Source organism: Falco punctatus, assembly GCF_963210335.1.
Source record: "Falco punctatus genome assembly, chromosome: 7".
Taxonomy (NCBI): domain Eukaryota; kingdom Metazoa; phylum Chordata; class Aves; order Falconiformes; family Falconidae; genus Falco; species Falco punctatus.
The window spans coordinates 59819885-59842480 of record NC_137587.1 but is presented as its reverse complement, the minus strand read 5'-3'; the positions used below and the strand labels follow the sequence as shown (position 1 = coordinate 59842480).

General features: G+C 35.6%; 1 protein-coding gene across 3 annotated transcripts in view; it reads right to left on the bottom strand.

Annotated features, from left to right (window-relative positions):
• The window catches only part of EFL1 (elongation factor like GTPase 1), a 144812-nt gene that overhangs the window by 96421 nt on the left and 25795 nt on the right, over positions 1-22596 (bottom strand). For all 3 annotated transcript variants that reach the window (XM_080396393.1, XM_080396395.1, XM_080396394.1), the window contains exon 15: positions 22219-22354. In XM_080396393.1, coding sequence (XP_080252519.1) covers positions 22219-22354 — 136 coding nt within the window. The remainder of the gene's footprint in view (positions 1-22218; positions 22355-22596) is intronic.

Here is a 22596-nt window from a genome sequence, read left to right as displayed (position 1 = left end):
CTCACTGATGATATCACCACTTAAGAATCCTTGGCTGCTTTGGAATGGAGATATGTCAAGTTTTGGACTAACATTGTAAAGAACTAAATAAAGCAAAAAGCTAGTGTTAATCTTCCCAGCAAGACTCTGTCTCCACTGAAATACATCATTTCTTATCAACGTTGTCTGTTTAGAAAGATTAAGACTTCACAATATGCAAAGCCTCCTGGTTTAAATGCTCCACGCACTGCACTATGTATCAGTGAAGAGAGACCATGCAAGCACATTCATAACTCACGTAAAAGGAGGTGTGATGCAAACTTTTATAACTCTACACAAACTGAAATCTTAAAACGAGCACGTGCCTTTTGTTTCAAAGGGAGCATACAAACAGGCTAAGATGCCTATAATTTTCTTTGGGCAGTAATACAAATAGTATTTTTTTTCCTCCCTAGTGAGAGCCATCTGAAAGTAAACATTTTTAAAAGGTGCTTCAGAAAACACGTATGAGAAAATAAATTCACAAATCCACCTTAAAAACCTAATTGGCTCTTAGATGTTTCCAGTTTCTCCTTAAAATAAATAGGTTAAAAGCCAAGAGAAACAACCAGAAAGGCAAAGGTATTTGCCAAATAATATTAAAATAATCCAAAAAACTAATGAAAGTAACTCTGTATCTATCTAATTTGAAGATTTGTATCTTCAAATCTATCCACAGAATTCTCCTTTTCCCAACATCTAGCATAAGCCTAGAAAAGATTATACCATTAGCACACTGTTACCTAGTAGGTTGACTAATACTGGTTCGCTGCTTCCATGTACACTTAAATCAAAAGCCTCCATCCTTCCATTACTATCCCTAACAAAGCAAACAAAAAATCAATGAAATTGAGGGGGAAAAAAAGAAAGAAAAAAAAAAGGAAAAAAGTGGGATTTTCCACGAGGGAAACTGGCTTTTGGTAGGATTAAGCTCAGTTACAACAGTATGCCTTTTACAGTTGAGGAATCTTAAAATGTTTTACAAATTACTGGGATTAAATGATGGTAACTGTAGGGACTTTGGACAAGTAGCTACTATGGCTTTAGAACACTCTGTATTATACATTTATCATCTCAGATTTTAAGCATGTTTCTCTTGAGTCTCATGGGCACTGCACAGAGACATCTGAGGGCAGAACTTGACCTTTCTATATTAGAAACTGTTTCTGGAAGGGAAGGGAGTGTAAATCAAGACACAGACCACATTCTAGTCGAAATTTCATCAACTTTTTTCCATAATACACACCACATGTTAGCAGAGATTGCCGGTGAGGCTCCTCTTCTCATCTGTAATTGTGCACTTCCCCCCCTCAATTGTTCTTACTTGCTTCTGATGCAAGTGAAATTGTTCATATGGAAAACAGAATTCTGTAAAGTATGTGCATAATTTCAGCTGTTCCCAGTACTTTCCAATCATTTCACAGAAAAAAGTTAAATTTAACATTTTCTTTTGTATTCATTTTCTCTTTCCAAATGTGTGTGTGTGTGTGGGGGGGGGTTGAGCTGCATCTCTAAAAATCACCAGTATCCAATTGACTGTAGAAGCTCTTGTCTCAGTTTCTTCATGAGTTTTAAGAATGAAGTTCTACCTAAGTATCTGCTAGAGATTAAAAACCAGAAACATGAATTCAGTTCCTCAGTACAAAGGTGTTAAGTTATACTTTGACTGTAAAAATTTACTTTTAGGCTCATAGCAGTTTGAGGGCAAACTGAGCATAACTTTCTGATTAGATGAGAGTAAACTCACCAATATTTGTAATAATGTTGTGACAAAATGCCCTCTCCCCAAGGGACACAATCATACGATCAGACATTGAATGCAACAAGCGACTGTTGACACAAGAAGCACCTCAATGCTCTACCACTGAATCACTGAGTAGTAAAAGATGAGAAGGTGCTAGGGCACCCACTGACAGCTTTTAAGAAAATGACTTAGTGGTTCAAAGAACAAATCTGTCTGCTTTTAGAAGAACTGCAAGGAAAGCAAGAATGTGATCTAACAGCATGTTCCACTAACATCTCCTATAGTTTTATATATTGTAGATTATAGTTCCAAAGAGGATTGGAAACATATATAATGAGTAAACAAGCATCGTTTATCTCCTGCTGAGACTCTTTAGGAAAAAACACCATGTATTTGATTAAGTACTTAGACTGCATGATAACATATGTTTCCTAACTGTTGACTGACTTGACAACTGTAATTACAAACTTTCCTATACTTTTCTCAGACTAGACTAAAATCAATTTCAAGGAAACTGTAAAAAAAACCCTTTTACATTAAACAGTAACATCTCTAAAATGATAAAACCAATGGCTAGAGATCTACCTGCACTCAGTCTTTATGAAAAAGCAGACACCAAAGCTGAGTCAGGGATTTGCTTGTTAAAATACAAATTTACCTTAAAGTAAACAGAACTAAACCAAAATCAGTTAACATTCCAAATCTGACTTCTGGGTTTACTAATACGTATAGTCAAAATAAAATACTGATTTCCTTAAGCTGCTTCATGAGCCAAATAAATATAGAAGATAACAGTATTTCAGGTAATTATTCAGATAAGAAATTATCTGAATATTTATCTAAATTATTATGCCACAAAATTATTTCATTTATCACGCCATACGGATTTTTGGAGCTCAAAACCTGAAGTAAATGATCCTGTTTTTTAAATATTTATGGTTAAACTTAATTTTAGCACAGAAACTTAGAAAGTTCATGCTTACATCTGTAACCTGCCCTCATTCCTTTTACATATTATAAAATCAATGCACTTGAAGCTTCACAAAAAAAAAAAAAAAATTAAGAAAACCTCCACTACTCCAATTTAAGTTTACTTTTACCTTTTAACTGTAAAGCATTCTTGATAAAGGCACTAAATGGTCCCTTTCGCGGTTTCATAAAAATATTAGCAGTTCTACTCAGCAGTATTCATGTAATATATTTTGCCCAACTCCGCACAACATAATTCCTTTCCACACATCAGCTCAACATGACATCACTTGAAAGCAGCGATACTGAACGACAGCAAAAACGTGGACAGATCTCTGTACCATGTGACCACATAGGCACTGGAACTCAACTCAGTTAGCCTGTACATCAAATTAATACTTCCATTACTGCATGTGGAAAGCATTTAGCACCATACAAAACTCTTCAAGGGTTTCTGAAACACAAACCAAATTTTAGATTTACAATTACTTTGAATAAATGATTTTAATTTGATCTGACAGCAACACATCTGAATTTACTTTAAAAAAAAAAAATTACTACCAGAACTTTAGAGGCTGTTCATCATGGTTGTTATCCCAAACAAATGGCATTTAGGAATGGTTGTTTCAACATATTTACTTTGATAATCTAAAAGTCCTTTGAAATACTGATTTGTTGGCGTTTTTAAATAGTAATAGTAAATTGCTTCTGTAAATAAATTCATGACATTGCATCCTGTACTGGAAAACAGATCAGCTGAATTCATATGGAACATCCTATGCAAGGAAAAATTTTGCCCAGCAATGCTCTAAGCAAAAAGAAAGCCTTCTAGACAACAGAATTAACTACACTTTCTAAAAAGAGAGGTTTGGGGGGGTTTGGTTGGGGTTTTCTTGAGTTAAGAAATGTCTCACAGGTGTAGCTCTGAATATTTTTAGGAAGCCTCCCTCTTACTTTGTCCCACAGATAAACACATGCTAGTCATCTACAGATGATTTTGTACTGGTTCAATAAGAAAAACACTTAACAAAAGAGAAAAAAGTTCTTTTGTTTCTAATTCCTATACTGAAACTTTCCAAGACTTCAGCTATAATGTTGACATCTGCCTTATTATAGAAAACAGAAAAAAGATGGGGCTACTGACCCTTTGTAAAGCTGTTTTGCACATAATTATAAATTGATAATAGATCTTATCCACAAAAACATTTCAACAAAATCCAAGAAGACATTGAAGTGTTTGGTAGAATACTTTAGTTAGGTTTGATATTTACACATAATTAAGTTTGCAAAAGGAACATATATGAAAAGACCTAAGATAACGATTGGACTCAATGATCTTAATGGTCTTTTCATATCTAAACAATTCTATGATTCTTCACCCTCAAAGCAGCAGAACATGGCAAATTCTCTATGTTTCTCTAACAAAGACAGTTTATGTTGCTTATATTTTGGACATTAAAGAGGACAAAATATTTTAAAATAAACCTCTCTGGCTCACTGAATATATCATAGCAGTTATGTTAGAAGTAGAGAAATGGGAACTCTACTGTTTTGCAGGATCACCATGAGTAACAGGAGCTACGCACACATACTCAGTTCTGGAAATCTATTAAAATAGAATCCTATTTTCTTAGGTCTGTAACATGAATAGATTATATATTGGAAGTATTAATCAAAACAATCACTTCTCACTTTATTGAAATGTTTTAAAAATATTTCACCCACACTGAAATGTATCTAAAACTTCAAAAAGACAGGAAGGGGGAAGCAGCAGCCCGAGGCTGGGAAGGGAAGCATTGAATCAATGTGTGTAGATTGAGCGTGAAAAGTCTTTAACATTACAGGAAAGGAGATGGAGGCAAGACCTTTCTATTTAAAAATGTAGTAAAGTTCAATATTTATTTTTAAGTAGACACTGGGAAGACATAAAATCCAATAGAATATTTTAATTTTTTTATGAGAATACTTGAGGCAAGACCCACGTGAGTGAAGTTCAAAAGTTCACTAGGGTTTTGAGCACAAAAGCAAACTGAATTCTTCTAATTTTTTGACCAAATGCTTCCCACAAAAAAGCAAAACAACAAATCTCAGCTAATAGATCAATAACATCAAACAATTTCTTCATAAATAAAACTAGTTGTAGCATAGTCTTAACCAACCAACCGTTAAGAGAAAATGCCGTTTTAGGTTTTATTCCGTTTCAGTAATGTGTCCTGAAAATGGGCAGACCTCATGTATATACTGTTTTCTTAAACTGAAGATTATAAAATATAACTAACATCTGTTACTTCCCAGAATCAATTATAAGTGGCGTTAAAATTAATGAGGCCTTCAGGCACTGATCTTGCAAGGAATTAATTTTAATCTGTAGAAGTCTTGGAGGTTTTGTTGTCTTTGCCTAGAAAAAGCTACAAGAACATACTGCTACAAGTTCTGCATTACACACCCTATGTATGTGGGGAATTTAGAATCTACTACTAGAAGTGCCAATTACAAAAGACAATGGTAGTTAGTTTAAAAGCTCACTGAATTTTGTCCATCCTTGTGCTGATTTTGATTTTAGAATTTGTTTAACTGTAGAATCCCAAGATAGTTGATTTACATTTTATCAGTTAAAAAAAAAGAATATGAGGCCTTTATCATTCAATACATCAGGTAAACGCAAAGACTAATCAGTTACTAGGCTAGTTCAGACACCACAGTAGAAGCAGTATACCAATTACCAAATGTGTACAATATCCTGTGGGAAATACCCTACTGAGTCATCGACCATTTATCCTGTTAACTTGCAAGACATGCAAGTAACTAATTAAAATTCAGTTTTCTAAGACCTGACCCAGTGCCTAATACTCTCCTTTAAAGGCACACACCCCCCCAGCCCCCCGTTACATCTGCCTATAAGTGATTTCTGCTTGCTTATTTTGTTGCCTTGGGAAATAACAGCTTGAGGTGTTCCAAAGTACCATAAATAATGGATCACTTTGGTCTACATTACGCAGAAGTTAATGTTTATTTTAAATACAATAATTTTCAAGAAGGATAAAGAATAATACAAAATTTGACTTCAAGATAAAAGAACTCTATAAAGAGCTCATTTGTAGTTACAAGCAATAATATTTTGGGGGATAAATAATCAGAAGAATGATTCTAACAAAAGAAAGCTTCTTTCCAATGCCTCAGATTAGGATTATCTGACATAAAGGGTGTACAAACAGATGGTATGAGAGGGAACAAGGGATGCCTGAAACACACTTGCTATATCAGCAGTCTAGGAAGTTACTGATAATGAGTTATTTGTCATAAGATCCAGTTTAACAGCAAGATAAATTCCAAAATAAACAGAAAATGCATTCAAATTAAAAACAAACAAACAACAAAAAAAAGATGTTACTGCCACTGGAAAACCTATGATTGGGCTATTAATACTGATCTCATTGAAAGGTAAAGATATGCTCCAAATACATCAAACAAAATTTAGCTAGAATAGTGACAAATTTTTAGTGAACAGACAGAATTCCAGAAAGTTATCTCAAAACACTCACACTAATCATTGACAAAAGTACCTAAAAAATACAAAATAATAAAGTTCTGGAGATGTTCTGCTAGCCCTTCATTATTCTAGTTTAAATAAGTTTTTGTCACAGTGATAAAAAAAAAAAATTCTTATTTTTCCACAAGATTGAACTTGTATTTAAAACATGAATTTTACAAGTCAGCTTCATATTAAATATTTCTGGCAGTCTGTATCTGTGTAAACTAAGCATACCACAATCATGTCTACTTAAAACATAAAAATAATACCTAAAAATTAAGACTGCTACTCCTTATCCCCACAAAACAATGGAAAAAAGACTGCCATTTGCCCCCTAATTTCTGATTACTTCAGTTAATGTATCACTGAGAGTTATTGCTATAATTCATCATCCATACAACTTTGACTTCCTAAAATACTGCAACATATTGACTTCTATTAGCTCTAGGGTTAAGAGGAAAATGGGGGAAAACATACAGATCACTCCTAAGATATGAGAATTCTTAAGACTAGTGCAGAAGACCACACAACTGAATTGGGCTTTAAAATGTTCCTCTATTTCAAAACGAAGAAAATTAATAAATTAGAACTAATCTCGATTAATAATATTTAATTCTATTTACATCCCATTGGTCTCTTCATTCCTTATAATCAGGCACGGGCCTCAGGCTGACAAAAGATACCAGGGAGGGAGCCTGCAGCTCTAACATGTCCACATCGGGAAAACCCTTAGAGTTCAATTTCCTTTCAACAGTAGTAACACCAGTCACTGAGTGCTTCATTTGCATTAGAGGATAAAAGAGATCCCACCCTGAGGGGTAGTCCAAGAACACCATCTCAAACACATAGGATGGTCTAGCAGCCAGCTGCCATCAAAAAGAGCCAGTTTGCCCCCACTCCCGGCTTTCCCACACCAGTATTTGTCAGACTCCGGGAGAGCCAATTCAGGATACTACACAAACAAAGAGTAAAACTCATCAAATAAAAACGCAAATTTCCCTCTCACCCAATTTTCACTCCCTCAACTAACATAGCATTAATAAATTTCTAAGAGTCACTGCTCCTGACGTGTTGTCTGAGAAAAGGCAAATCAACACATTAATCACAGTGAAACTACTATGGCGTGATGAAGCCAACCAGAAGTACAGGTTTAACAACCAGCATCTTATAAAACTAGTTTAGAGACTGTTTTTCCCTCCCGTCCATGTAAAAAGGGCAACTAACACCCTCCTGGTCCTGAAACAAGCTGGTTTGCCTCCATGCCCTACTGCTACCCCCTCAGAAACTAGACGAGTCTGGGTAACGTTCTGCTGACTAAGCAGAAGAGGCTGGAGATGCAGGAGCCTGTATCACCCGCAAGCAACAGCAGTGGCTCGGCCGCTGTTCAAGACAAAGCAAAACCTCAGAACACACAATGTCAGCTGCTTTTCTGAACAAAAGAAACATGGCCATTTGCCACTGCTAGGTATCAGCTGTGGAGCGACAAAGTTCTGGGTAGATGAAACTTTCCTCCTAAAAACGAACAGCATTTCTGCTAAAAGTCGCAGATTACTTAAATGACTTTTTTTGTTGTTCAAGAAGCAACGCTTCCAACACAGTATGTCATACTTCCTGATGGGATTACGTACACAAAAGAATCTGTTAGAAACTGACTATGTTTTTAGTCTCCTTTCCAAAGTAAACACAACTCTTGTAATTACACAGTCTCCCCTCAACAACTTTTAAACATGTTGTCAACTTCCCCTAAGTTTACCAGTGAGAGAGAGGAGAGGGTTCAAATACAATTAAGTTTCCACAAGTTATGTAAAATCAATGGCTAAGTACTGAAGGGAGACCAAAATTGGTGAGCTCCCTGAAAAACGGACAGGCAAACACAATCATTATATGTCCTGCTTGGAAGCAGCTGCCCAGCAACCAGCATGCGCATCCTGGCTGGCCAACTGGGGACACGCACCACGGCGGGATAGGCGTAGCTTAGAGGGAAGCTGAGAGATTTTAAGGACACCAGTCCACAGGAATCCAGGCTTTGTTAGCACCACCGCTCAGAGAACTTGCTTTTTGAACATCACAAAACAATTAGTCTTTTGTGGAAAAGCTCTGAAAAATGTAACCACCAGGATTCCAAAGATTTTAGGTCCCCTTTGGAAAGCTTCTCAACACACAGCTCTTTGCGTCAATGAACCACATAGGCTGTCTTTAGAATTCATCACGTGTGCTTTCAACTTCCTTGTCCTCAACAGCTCCAGCAGACTAAACGCGGGGGGAGGGAATTGGGTTGAATATCTTTGCTGACGTGTAAGTGCAATAACTGATGTAACAAGAACTACCAGCAGGTTCACATTTTCATTTAGATTAATGGGCTCACAGTCATGCAACTCGCAGTTGCTGACCCAATACTTTGATAGTGCATAAAGCACGATTTGTACGAATCTTAACATAAGACACCTGGAAACCACCAAGTATTTAAATGAGTAATTGATGCTCAATATTATGTTTCAGAAATCAAATCAGTCACCGAAACAGACTTCTGTCGAAGTTGGCAACGATGATACTTTAGCCACTGAAGTTTAAAATGACAGTAATAGATAAACTGACTAATCTCCCATACATTAACTTAAACAACTGTATAATTCATACATTCCAAGTGTGGTTTTTCCATTTCCACACCAGTACATTGTCTTGGCTCAGGTCTCCCTACATTCAAGTCAATAATAGTGTGCTTAAACCAACACTAAGTGCCTGTGCAAAACCTGCCTGCTTCAAATTCATTAGGATGACAGAAATAATCTTCATTCTGTAAGGAAAAGCTTTGACTCATCTCAGCTGGGGTCCTTAAATTCATTGCAATTTTCCTACTGCAACCTCACTGTCTCCACACAGACAGGGCCAGAAACAAAGACGACAATATGAAACACTCACTACCAAATTAGGTGAACTATCTAGTAAAACATGCCAGCACAAAGGAAGGTTACCAAACACAAAACCCCACAAAAAAACATTAGCTGGAGTCTATGACAGTCATGACAGAGAAGCAGCCTTGGAAAATGGAGCCTCTCATTTTTTTTAAATCCCTGGCTTGAATTTTGCCCAAGTACATAAGAGACCTCACTGGAGAGAATTAGGTAGTAGGGAACAGGAAAGGTCAGAGAAAAGCCATAGCTCTTTTAGTCTTAATTAGATGCAAAAAGGCACCTAAATTTGGTTCCAGTTATTACAATCAAGTGACACCAGCATCTGTTCTGCATCTTAAGACAAAAACTCAATGGTACCAGCCGCTCAAACATCACCCTTACCTACCTATAACTGGAATTTAACAATACTTTATAAATACATTCTTATGAATTCAGATTCTGAAACATGTAAGGTGAAACTCGAAGTTTTATCTATGCCTGCTATTTTCAATTCATATTGTTTTGACAATTAAATTAGAATAACTATTACTAGATAAGTACAAAGGGAGTTGAAACTAGGACTGCTTGGCTTGCAACCTCTGCACAAGAGTATTTCTAGTAAATATCAGCACAATTTCTAGTAAATATCAGCTTTTCCAATTATTTGCTAAAAGATAAACCACTACACACAGTTTAAACTCTGAGCTTAAACTCTCCAGTGCTGCCCCTTTAACACTGTTGTTTAGCAGCGCTCCACAGTTTGACATCAGTTGATACTCCTAAATATAGCCCTGCCTCAACTCCCCCCCCCCCCCCCCCCCACAGCTCACCAGCCAGCCAAAGCCAACTTAATGACTCACACCCTGATACAAGCTACACAACCCTCACAATTTAAGGCGAAGCATGAAACGACATCCACATTTCGGGAAAATATTTAGAAAATAACTCACTAAAACATCGCTTTTATTAACAACCTCTTGACTTTGTAACCTCTCCATTTGTTACAGAGGATTTTGATTCTCCACAGCCATGTTCATGTTCACTGGGGTTGTGTGCTGATTGATTCCAAATGGGTCTTCCTTGCTCAGACTCCCATGCCCTCACAGCAACCCCCTCCCTGCTTCTTCTGAACTCCTTGAAGAAATTTTGGTAACAACAAGACAATGGACGCAAAAGAGAAACATACAAAGTAATAAAAGGCTTTTGTGGCTAGTTTGAATGTAGAAGTCAAGGCATTTCACAACCCCAGATGGTAGTTATTGCAAGAACGCTGTGTATTACAGGCACTAGGTCTACTACACAATAAGACAAACACTTCTTCACATGTGGGTGCGAAAGTGTGTATCCTGCTTCTCTCTCTGTTACACAGGAGGCCTGGCTAAGATTAGGAAGTGCTCCAGCAGGAATTTAAAACACATTCAAATATATTGCCCACATGGATTAGTGGTTTATATTGCATAAACAACGACCGTTGGAAGAGCTTTTGCATTTGCTTAGGTTGTGGTTCACTAAAATATTCTCATATAGTCTTTATTGACATGAGATCATTAAGGTAATCAAAATAAAAAGCTGAGGTAGAGAAACAGATGGAAAGGCTGAGACAAAGGTGGAATCCAAAGACAAAACAGGAGGTTAATACCATGACTTGGGATAGGGAGCTCAGGGGAAAAAGGGTAGATTTCAGAGCCATGTTAACACTCCAAAGACAGCAGAGGAAGTTCCAGCCTAATTTCTACAGCCTGGCTATTACTCTGTGCAATTAGTGTAGCTACGAAAGCTGAAGCAAAATTCAGAAAGGAGAATTTTCCCATCTCTTTTTCATAGAAACAATAGCATTTCTCAGGACAAAGAAAGTATCAGAGAGGGGAAAAAAAAAAAAAAAAGCTAAACAAGATGTTTTCATGACAGTGGCTTTACTTTACACTGCCTCTGAAACCAGTACATTATTTTCAAGTTAAGCTAAGAAGTAGGCACCACGCTGATTGCAGATTTTTGGCTTTCAGAATACTCCATGAGATTAATTTAATTTAGAGTCAAAACATTTGTAGATTTTCTACATGAAGAAATGCACATTAAAAACCATAATACAAAGTTTTCACTACACTGACAGTGCTGTGAATCCATGCGAGACCTTCACCCAAAACTGAAATAGCTACATATTTTTATATTGTATGACAAAAACTGCCCTTTGGCTTCAGATTAAATAGGAATAAGAAAACATTTTAAAGGATAAAACAAGTTACCTGGTTCCTATTTCCATTTCTCGTAAAATAACATATGGGAAAATTACATGACAATTCTCTAACTAACCTAATTTGTCAAGGAATCATCATTATCATCATCGTCATTCAGATGCTCTGAATATTGAGATCATTTTACATTCAACTTCAAGCACAATCTTAATCAGACAGTGCATATGTCATGAGAAACTGAAACCACCAATGTTTTCCTTAAAACTGTTTTTGAAGTATAAAAATGGGAAAAAGACTTACTCAGTCAAAGACATGTAAAGGAGTTTCAAGTTTGTATATACCTTGGAAAAGAACATGTAACAAATTCAAGAGAATTGTAAATTTTCCATTACCACAACCCACCTATACAGAGAACAACTTCCTGGTGCACTATATCTGAAGAAAGTAAGATTTAAGAGAAATTACTCAGAAGTCAAGAACTATGCAAAAATAGTGACAAACTACGTTTAACCAACAAAACCTACTCTGCCTACAGAAAACTTTTATACACCACTCATTCGCTGCCTCCTACAGGGCTCAGAGAGGATAACATTTTGAGACAACTAAGCTGTAATTGCTAGTCCTAAGTTTCTTCTGCACACTGAAGTTGCACATAGTATGTTTCAGCACTGTGAAACATAAAAAAAAGAAGATATATTTTGTATCATTAATACGATTATCTAGGCATGTAGTTTGTATTATTTAAGGATGTATTGGGAAAAGTACATTGTCCCGATTGAGTCTGCAAAAGGATAAAGAAGCAGCACTGTATACAAAGCCTGGCAACTGGAAGCTGCATTAGGAACGGAGGTGCACACATGTAAAATATACCTCCAAGATACAGAAAGCAAAGATTATCCAAACAGGCAATTTAATGATTTAATGTAATTTTTTACACTGTTCAATGTCTATGCAATTCTACACTTAAGTCTAGCCTAAATAATACCTGTGAGGCTGCATTCTAGCTTTTTATTTAGTTATTTGTCCCACAGTATACTATGACTTCATAATATGACAAATATCTACATTTTACAACTACCTTTAGTACATTAATTGACTACCTTTGCAATTAAGCCAAAAAGATTAATTCATCTGATAGAAATTGAACAGACCAGAACAGTAAACGGAATAACCAGCTGATTAAAAGTACACACTTCTTTTAAAAAAATGTCACTATCTGATTCAAATACAACATTTGTATGTAGCTTGAGAGTTATTTTCTATATATAACACTGCAAAACTTGAAATCCTTTAAGAATAAAACTTCTTTTCTGCTTTGGTAATTGCACACATTCCTAAACAGATTTGATTTATGCTGTCTTTTTTACATCTGAATTGCTATACATGAATTTACATGTAATAAGGCATATGTTTTCAAACTCATTTGTGCTTAAAGTGATTATTTTGTACCTATTCCTGAAATGACACTGCGTGTTCTCAGTTTAAATTTTGGAAATTTTGGAAAAATTTGGAAAACCCATAGCCACATTAAACAAAGGAAATGTTCCTTTAAAACAGTTTTCTGAAAGTTTTGAGTTCTACAGCAAAGTACTTCTGCAAAGGGAATTCTCCAGCATGTTTAAATCAGAACTAGGAAAACAAGCCTAAAAGCATTTTGTACAGAGGGATAAAAGGTTCAATTATATTGTCTAAATACAGATTCTTGTTAATCAGGTAATTTACACCTCGGTTGAAAACCGAACCTTACACATTAACTACACAAATTAAGCACGCTTGCTGAATCTCTCAGCCATTTACTTTAGTGCCCTAGTGTTCAAGTTCATCCCTGAACTGATGTTTCCAACTTCTTCATACAAGAAGTATTTTGTACTTGCTACTTTCACACAGTGGCACTAATGGGCAGGATACTCTTAGAAACTGAATTCTAACAACTTAAGAGTACAAAATTGAAGTCATGGTGGTTCATCTACCATAGAACTTCATTTAGTGGTGGATACCAAAATCTCTTCGGAGATCTTCAACCAATCAAGGCAGGTCAGATGGTTCCCATCAGAACCACACAGTATGAAAGGAGAGAGCATGTGGCTATACTATAAATTGCCACCTACTGAACTATACTGACATTCTAGTTTTAAAGAGGATACTGGTTTAAAAAAACTACAAAACACCAAAGACAAAAGCATGCTCCAAGTAATTTTTATAAGCAGATTGAGAGAGGATATAGTTTTCAGGCTCTTCAAATGAAAACGTGAGGTAATTTCCCCAAATCATCAGTGATGTATATCAGTATGCTGGAAAAAATCCCAAACGCAGTATTACGGATGTGAGCTCAGCCCATCATCTCAAAACTTCACCTTAAGACTTCTATTACCACTTTACATCAGTGACGCTAACTACTTTAACACTCTTCTCTTACAGTATTGGAAAAAAAGTTCATTAGCCAAGTAATAAATATGGCTATTTCTGCAGATAACTGTTCTCCCTTTATTTACACATGGACATACTCAGTTTCGTAGAGGGAGACTAAAAATAACACATTGATGCCAACTAAAGAAGTAACTCTGAAATACTGGGGGAAATACCTGTTTTCTTATTTTAAAGAGACTTCAAAAATCACACCCAAGTACTCACACAGAAGATGTGGAAATACTGCAGAAAAGCCAGCTAGTATCTGGGACCTAAATCCACAAGCAGTTAGCTATTGAAACGCTGAGTAACATCTGCCCAGGGGCAGTAACTATGTAAGTCAATTCTCCACCCTTACTCAAGGAAAAGGAGTCTCCTTAACACTGGCCCTGAATTCTGATCAATATATGTTAATGTAATAATAAGCATTTAATAAATTTGAAGTCGTAAGGCCAAAAACCACTTTTTTCTGAAGCAAACACAGAGGTGATAAACAGACAATTGCCTGTACCTCAAAAACACTTTCCAGTCTATTTCTAGATCTTTTCTATTAAGTAACTGCAAAGTATGTGCCTGCTGCTGTGTTGTGAGTTTCTTCAAGCAGCAATGGTAGGAAATTGTCTTGATTCTTGTTAGTCCCACTGCTGCCTGCAGGCACATAAGTAGCAACAATGAACACCAACACGTCTGGGCAGTTTTCCTTCTGGTACTATTTGGGAAACATCAATCATCAGCAAGTATCTGACTGCATACAACCCCCAAAAAACCAAGGAGTGCTTGCCTCATATTTGGAAGATTATTTAGAAATCTAATTTTCAATTATGTGAAAGCTCACATTTTACAGTTTATAATAATTACAAGTTGGTTTAAAACTGATACAGAACGTTTCATTGCATTCCCTCCTTTCCTCAAAAAACATAACTCTTTGATTTTTTTGACATTATAATCCAACAGTGGTCAAGAGCAAACCTAAAGGTATTTTTGGCTAGATAAATTTATTATGAGTTTAGCTTAAATAGTTTTAGACAGTTCAATTTTAAAATACATTTTAAAAACCCCTTGAATTCCAGTGGCAGGACTAAACACATTTTTAAGATCTCATAATAAATATAACTCCTAAATATTAGAGCAGAGAATATTCCAGAAGCACTAGATAATTTAGAAGTGTTTTTACTCAGAAAGAATTACTACACTTATGAGTTCCTTTTATCGTCTTAAGAAGCTACAGTCAGAAAAATAGAAAAAAATTATAGCTACTCAAAAAGCAATTTAAATTCTTCAATATAAATTTTAGAAAATAACACCCAACCTATAAAAGGCTTCATAAGGAAAGTACTAACTATTCAAAGCAGTCTCCCCAAAAAACCCTTAGCTGGGTCAATAAAGACACGTGTCAGTGCTATACCTCTGACCTAAGACATCATATTCTTTCCTCTCCAGTGATAATGCTGAAATTGATTTGAAAACAAGGTAATGAATCACTTATTTCTTTTACAATAAAGTTTGTCAAGTCAAATCCCCTGAAATGGAAACACAAAGCAAACAGCAGAAATGGTAAGGCAAACAGGGTAAAGGAACTTATCAGATGATCAGCAAAATACACTCCTATTCCATTTGATTCTAGTTCACCAGCTTCGCATCATGCTATGTGACATTGCCCAATAAGCAACACTAATTACTCAGCCCGCTTGTTGGAACAACACACAGCAAAGAGCAATAACTGCAAAGGGATTAAGTCTACTACAGCAAAAATAGAGTTAAGAAAATGGTTTCAAGTTTCCAGCACTGAGAGAGGCCAAACAGATTCACTATTCTGTCTTCAGCTCATAGAAACTTGAACATATTTAGTATTTTTCAACAATTTAACTATTCATAAAATATTAACTGGGTAGGAAATTAATATCAATACGATGACGTCAGGTAAACTCAACATTTCACAGAAATAAAATGTCATTCAATAACAAAATCCAATCAATTATATAAGTTTTCCTAAATAACGCTGGATTGCTATAAACTAGTTAAAAATGCAAGGTTATTTTATTGGGAGTTATAAGATGGCATTTAGCGATAAAAACTGTAAGTATTCCAAAACTGAAGACAAAGGTTTTTCTTTGTTTCATTCACTATTTTCACCTAATCTCAGTAACATTCTTGAGAAAGACTGCCCTCCTGTGTTCACTAATCATAGTATGCTGAGAGAAGACGGCCCATGCAGCTGGAATCACTTCAAGCTGGCCATTTTATTTTTATTTTTTTAAAAAAAATCACATTACTGATTCAGAGAGTGAAATTAGCCCACCAAATGTTTGCACAGAAATGAAAGGCTGGTGCAACAGCAGGACTGTTCCTAGGGCTCTCACAGAAGGTGGTAATGCTTGCTAGTTGGCATCAGTCCTAGAAAGGCATTCTGGGCCTTTAAAATGGCATCGCTGCTTGCAGCTGCTCTTTGCTCTTAACAGAGGCTGCTTATTAAAAGCTTCTAAATTGTTCAATGAAGTCCTAAAGGAATAAAATGCTTGTTAGACACCTTGTAATGAGGTTAGCTATACTGCTTCATACCAGCATCTCGCACTAACCGCAGCTATATAGCACCTTTCTTTAGAAAGGTAAAAAATAATCCAGAACCACAAATCCATAATCACCTACATTTCCCATGTCATATTGTTTACATGTCAAGAATCCTGTAAGTGCTTTACAAATAATTAAAACATGAAAGAACATTGAATGGGAAAACAAGTATTTTAGAAATGGAAAAACCATGGTACACTGCAGTCTGTCATGTAGGAAATCAGTTCATGGTGAGCTGGCAACAGGAGTGACTTCTAGATTCTTGCTTTTAACATAATCATTTGGTGAGTTAAAGAAACAAATGCTCTTAATTTGGTAGAACACTTGATACTCACATAGCTAACTGCATTTGAAAACATTCAGGAAATCATCTAGCCTCCTATGAGAATTACACTAAAGCACTACAAATCCAGTGGTAAGGGGAAGGCTTTGCTTTTAACAGTATTCAGCAAAACACAAAAGGCATTTAAATAGTCATACAGGCAGCTCTAAAAAATCTGGGGTTTGTACCTAGCAAACACAAGACTATTGTTGTGGTACTTGTGGATAAAAAACAGTATATATGTCAATTAGAAGATGCATGTTATTCTGAGTGTGCATGCGCAACGTGCTTTGAGATCAATTCCATTCCAATTAACAAAAAAATACCACCTGACGATACTTCAATTATTTACTCAGAAAAACATGACACTGAGCCAAGTTTAAAAAAAACCCACAACATTATTCACTTATACAAGTACCTGAACATGCTTCTACTTACACAAGTACCTAAACCAGTGTTTTCAGGAACATGTTCCTTGGGTTTTACACCAGTGTTTGCTTAAATTACATGGAAATAAGAATCAATACCCAGTATGGGAATCCAGGGCCTTTCATCTGTGCATGATATCATCACCAAAAAACACTCCTCCTTTTTGACAATTTTACACTACCTCCAGCAACTGTTTTCATTACCAAAACCCCTATTTTTTTTTGCATAGAACAAGAAAAACAACAAAAGGGGCAGAGGGAGAAAGCTATTAGGTGCATCTGGAGGGCATGCACTTGCTTAATCTCTACTTATGAGCCCAAATTACTTTTTCCTCACATAGTGCCTTGTAATTTTTCCTTTGTCACTTTGAGGATCACCCACCAAGGTCTTTTTATCATCTTCAACCACAAAAAATATCAGAACAAGTGTTACAGAATGACACTTTCCCTGTATTTGTACTTTTCTTTCGCCTGGTTTAAGTAAATTAATAAATACCTAAGGGAAAAAAATGATATTTTTATATATATATAAAGAGAGAGAGATTCTTGCATGGGAACAAGCAAATCAACCATCCTCACTTCCATTTGCATTCCCCAGAACACAGACTTATTAATGCTTCAAAACACTGGTGTGATAGAGGTAGTCTCTTAACATAGAAACGTAACTGAAATAATTTAAAACTTGCCTGAAATAAACTCCTTTCTGGAACTTTTAACACTGTTTCAATGTAAGTTATTGTTTTCCCTCTTGGTAAAGCAGGAATTTTTTTTATTCATGCAATGACATAATAAACACTGTTTCCCCAACCCTTCATTACAAAAAAACAAAAAAAATTGAAGAGAAATTGTTTGTGTTAGTGTTAAATTTTTTGTGTACCTGCATTAAGAGTCTCTACAGTTTGTTAAACGATACCTAACACTACATGGCAAACAGAAGAACTGACATAGAACATCCAAATCAAATCAATTAACATTTTGTGAATGTACATAGTCTTCCTTTTCGTAAGACAAACTAAGCACTAGTAGGAAGAGCTATGATAACCAAATGAGAGAACAACGGATTTCATACTATAGCCAGGGCTTCACCTCCTGTCAAATCCAACACACCTGGAGAAGATGCTTGCATGGCAACAGGAACCTCCAGTACCATAGATGTTCCCTGTACCAGAAGGGGGAATGTCCCATCAAGAACCTGAACTTCTATATAATACTCAAACTTGAAGAAGCTAAACACACCTGGATAGCCACATGATTATCTGTATCAAGCTCCTCTCTCTGACACATTTTTGGCATAAAAAAGACAAACCTTTGAAGAGAGTGGGGCAATTACAATACCTTGCTATTTGCATAGCACTAAATTATGCAAACACAGGTCAGTATTAATTATAGTGTCACTAAGAACACACAATGATATATCAGTCAAACAGTCTTTGACATTTAATAGTCAACTACTGCTTCTCTCCTTAAAGACACAGAGAAGGACAGTATTTTCAAAACAGCACACAGACACGTGTCGAAGGTCTATGATACAAGGTTTTCTTTTCAATGGATATTCAGGTGGTTTTCAAAAACATGCCCCAGACGTCTTGGAATCAAAATACATCAACTGATCCTGAAATACAGATTTCGATGACATACATAATTGTCACACTTAATGTTTGCAAGCACAAAGTACTCTTATATTTGGAATTTGAGTATGATTTCAATGTACCTAGTTAGAATTTACAAAGCAGGTAACACTGGTTCTGTTAATAAGGCATCTGCCCAACTGCAAGACGAGCGAAGCTGGTGCAGTTTGTATGGACCTTAAGACAGGACAAAGTAATACAGAGAAGGCTAGTACTGCAGTAAGGACAAGTAGGTGGGCCATGTGCAAGGTAAGGCTCCCACTCCCAGGACTCTCAGCCTTGATGACCACAGGCAGGTTCAAATTCAGCAATTGCATACCATGCAAAAGGCCTGTGCCATGATACAGAAAAATAAGCTATTCTTGAAAAGAAGCATCGAGAACACGTTTTATTTTTTGATCAGTACTTGACATTTTTCCAAATTAAACCTCAAGATACTTTTCATGGCCCATTCCAATGACTCATGTTTTTCATTCAGCAGTGTCAACTAAACACAACTGCCATTTGGAACCCAGGGCACATATCTAGTCTTGTATAACCTTATCTTTGCTCCAGTAACTAAATTCTCCTCCTGCAAGGTCTCTGTTCATTGAAAGCAGTACAAAGTAGAACCCAGTAGTACCAGTTAACAAGTATACTTTCCTGTCTGCTGGCACAGGACCTCTACAGAAGAGCAGCGGGGGTGGGAAGTGAAAAGTAAGACAGTACTCTCTCTTCAGAGGGCGTTTTGCTCACATACTCCTTTTTAGTTCTCAGAGTGGAGAAATCAATAGTGCTTCTAAATTACAAATTCTACAAACCAGGTGTTTTTGTCAGAGACAAAAATTTTACTCTTTTCATAGAATATTCCAACAAATAAATTTTAAAAGAAGATTTATTACAAAGACTTTTTTTATCCTTGGTCCTCTGGAACTTTTTCATTTGTTTTAAATCACACCGCACCTCCCACTCAAGGACCGCAAAACAATGTATAGCAGTTGCAGAGATTGTAAAGAAGAAAAATTGTGAATTACAAACAGCTATATGGAAGGAGGCAGTATTTTGCGTTTGCCCCATTATTTGAAAATGACATAGTGCTTAAACCTTTTTTACAAATACTTTTGACAAAACATGTGAGCTGCAAACTTGCAATACAAATTAACTAATGCAAAGCAGTTTGTCTCTTCTAACTTCCAAGAACTCAGAATAATAGCAGAAAATAACTTTCCAAAGCTTGCCAGAATGGCTATGCATATTAGATAGGGGCACAGTATTGCTTTTCAGCTGGATGTTCTTGAATTCTGCTTGTGTGACAGCTTTATAGTTCAAATAGAGTTTGCTTCATTATCTTTTCCTCTTAAAATACTTTGTTACAAGTTTCTCATATTTTTAGCAATTAAAAGGACATTAGTATTTTAAGGAAATAGTAATTGAATACAAGGAATAAGAGATGAAAGCTTTTCATCTTCAGTAAAACAACCTGTATCAAGCCATGTGTTTGATCATTAAACCAGTAAAAAGAATAAAAAGGCTGCTCACTAGGACCAAGCAAATTCTTCCTTGTCAGAAACAATCTATAGCAATAAACCCCCAAACCCTGAATAAAAAAGGTCTGAAAAAACCCTATACCACTAGTTTTAAAGTGGAAATATGCAGTCATGATTAACTGTGTATTCCTTATGGCAATAATTTAACTGTACAGAGTAAAACTACAGAGCTTTCAGAAAAGCTTCCTTAATTCACTAGATAATACAAAAGCAATTTCCTTATATGGCTGGAGAGAAATCACTGCTGTATGCTTTAAAGCTGGAAGACAAACGGCCTTTAAAACAGAAATCATTGTTATTAACTGGAATAATAAAAGTCTTGCATCACCATTGTTTACATGTTCCTTTCATATAAAGGTACTGCATTTTTTGCTGAGTGTGGTAAATCATCACCAAATCAGTAAAGGTGTTTATTGCATTTATGTAAATTAACAATGCAGCTTTACAGGGAAGTGGGAGAAAAAAAAGGAAGAAGGTATTTAGGGCTTTTAGTTTTAAAAATTCTTTAAAACTACAATGAATTAAAAAAAAGCCCACCAACAAACCTATATACTTGAGATTATATCTTCTAGGAAAAAAATTAATTCTATTTTGTCAATATGTAAAGAGACTAGACAATGAACTGGTATAAAGAGATGAAATACCAAACATAACCTGAGCTCCAACTGTCAATTCTGATATTAAAATTCTAATGAATTCTAAATACGACAATTTTTGTGTCACCATTTAGAACCTTCCTATTACTCCAATTACTTTCCTTTATGGAAAAGCTAGACCCCACTGCAGAGTAGCTTTTAGCAGTAGAGACTACTCACAACTTTTTGGTAGATTTAATTGGCTTCAAAAACATTTCTTGAGATTTAGTCCATTAAAGACAGAATATAATTCTCACAACTTGTTTTTCTTTTCTCTGCAAAAGCAGCTCCAGGAATATTTATTATTTGGCAAGCAAGAAGACAATATCCTTTCACTTTTAATGCAGTGTGTTTTGGGGTGGGTTGGCTGGGGTTTTTTTCCAAACTCAGTTCTTCTTTGAAGTAAACAGACCATATAAGTAATCCATTTTGACACTGAAAACAGTCAACTTGGGCATCAGACTAAAGTAAGGCATAACTCAGGATTTTAAAATATTAAGCTTCCAAATAAAACCAATTCACCAGCTGTTTATGCAGTGGCCCATGATAAAAGGAACCAGCATGGTTAACTCCCCAGATTAACAAATCCAACCCTGACAGGAAAAAAAATGCACCCTTTGATTTTACTGTAGTTTGTACATTTTCATTCACAAAATGAAAGAAATAAAGAACCAAATAATTTAATAAATTAAAATAATTTTTTAAAGTTAAAATAATACATTCTAAATCCTAAACACTGCTTTTGATAATAAAAAAAGACAAATTAAGGACAAAACCAGGAAAGAATGCTTTTCATAATTTACAGTAAAGCAGCTCAGAATCTGGCACAAAAGAGCATAACTCAGTGATTAGGACGACTTATCGCTTAGAACCTTGTCCATGGAGAAACTGCAAAATTTGCCACAGCCATAAAAGAAATAATTTTTAGCACCATACTTCAAGCAGACCCATAAATAAAACTAGTTATCCACATCACTAGAGAAGTCATATTACAGCATTTCCACTGTTGGAAAAAATATTACAAATAGTCCTTGCAATTTATAAAATATGAGACCTTACCACTGCTGTTGGCAATTCCTGGCAGCAATGCTTACCTGGCAATACTCCAGCCTGAAGACAATAAGCTAATGTAATCCCTAGTTTTCTCCTATTTGTGCATCTTTCCCCTTCTCACAATTCAAAGTTCCCAGAAATCACAGTTTAATTAGACTGCCTTCATTTTTTGAAAACAGCTGACTTAAAAACATTCATAGATTTATTTTAAGTTTTCTTATTATCAATTACACCCAAAAAACTCACTGTATTTTGGATGATATAAGCCTTCAAGCTCTAGGAGATTAAATACTAGTTACATCTTACCCAAAACATTTCCTGCAGGTACTTCTTCAAGATCTTCAAGTTCTCTTCCCATAAGCAAGTAGAGATTCTCCAAGGTACAGCTAGTCATATGAGGTACTAATGGCAGATCATTTGTAGCCAAACACTGGGATGACAGCTATACAAAGTAAAACAACCAGTGTCAGATATTTATCACTTAATATTGATAAAAAATTCTTCCTTAAAACCTCCTTGCATTCCAAAGCTAAGAAACATGTCAAAGCATTTTCATTTCAAAAGTTAGATATTAAAAAACAATATAAACTTGAAAATATTTTTGTACCATTCCAAAAGTCTAGTCTTGCAGCACACAAGCAAATGTTACCAAGAAAATAAAAAATAATGCTTTCTTTGGTAATT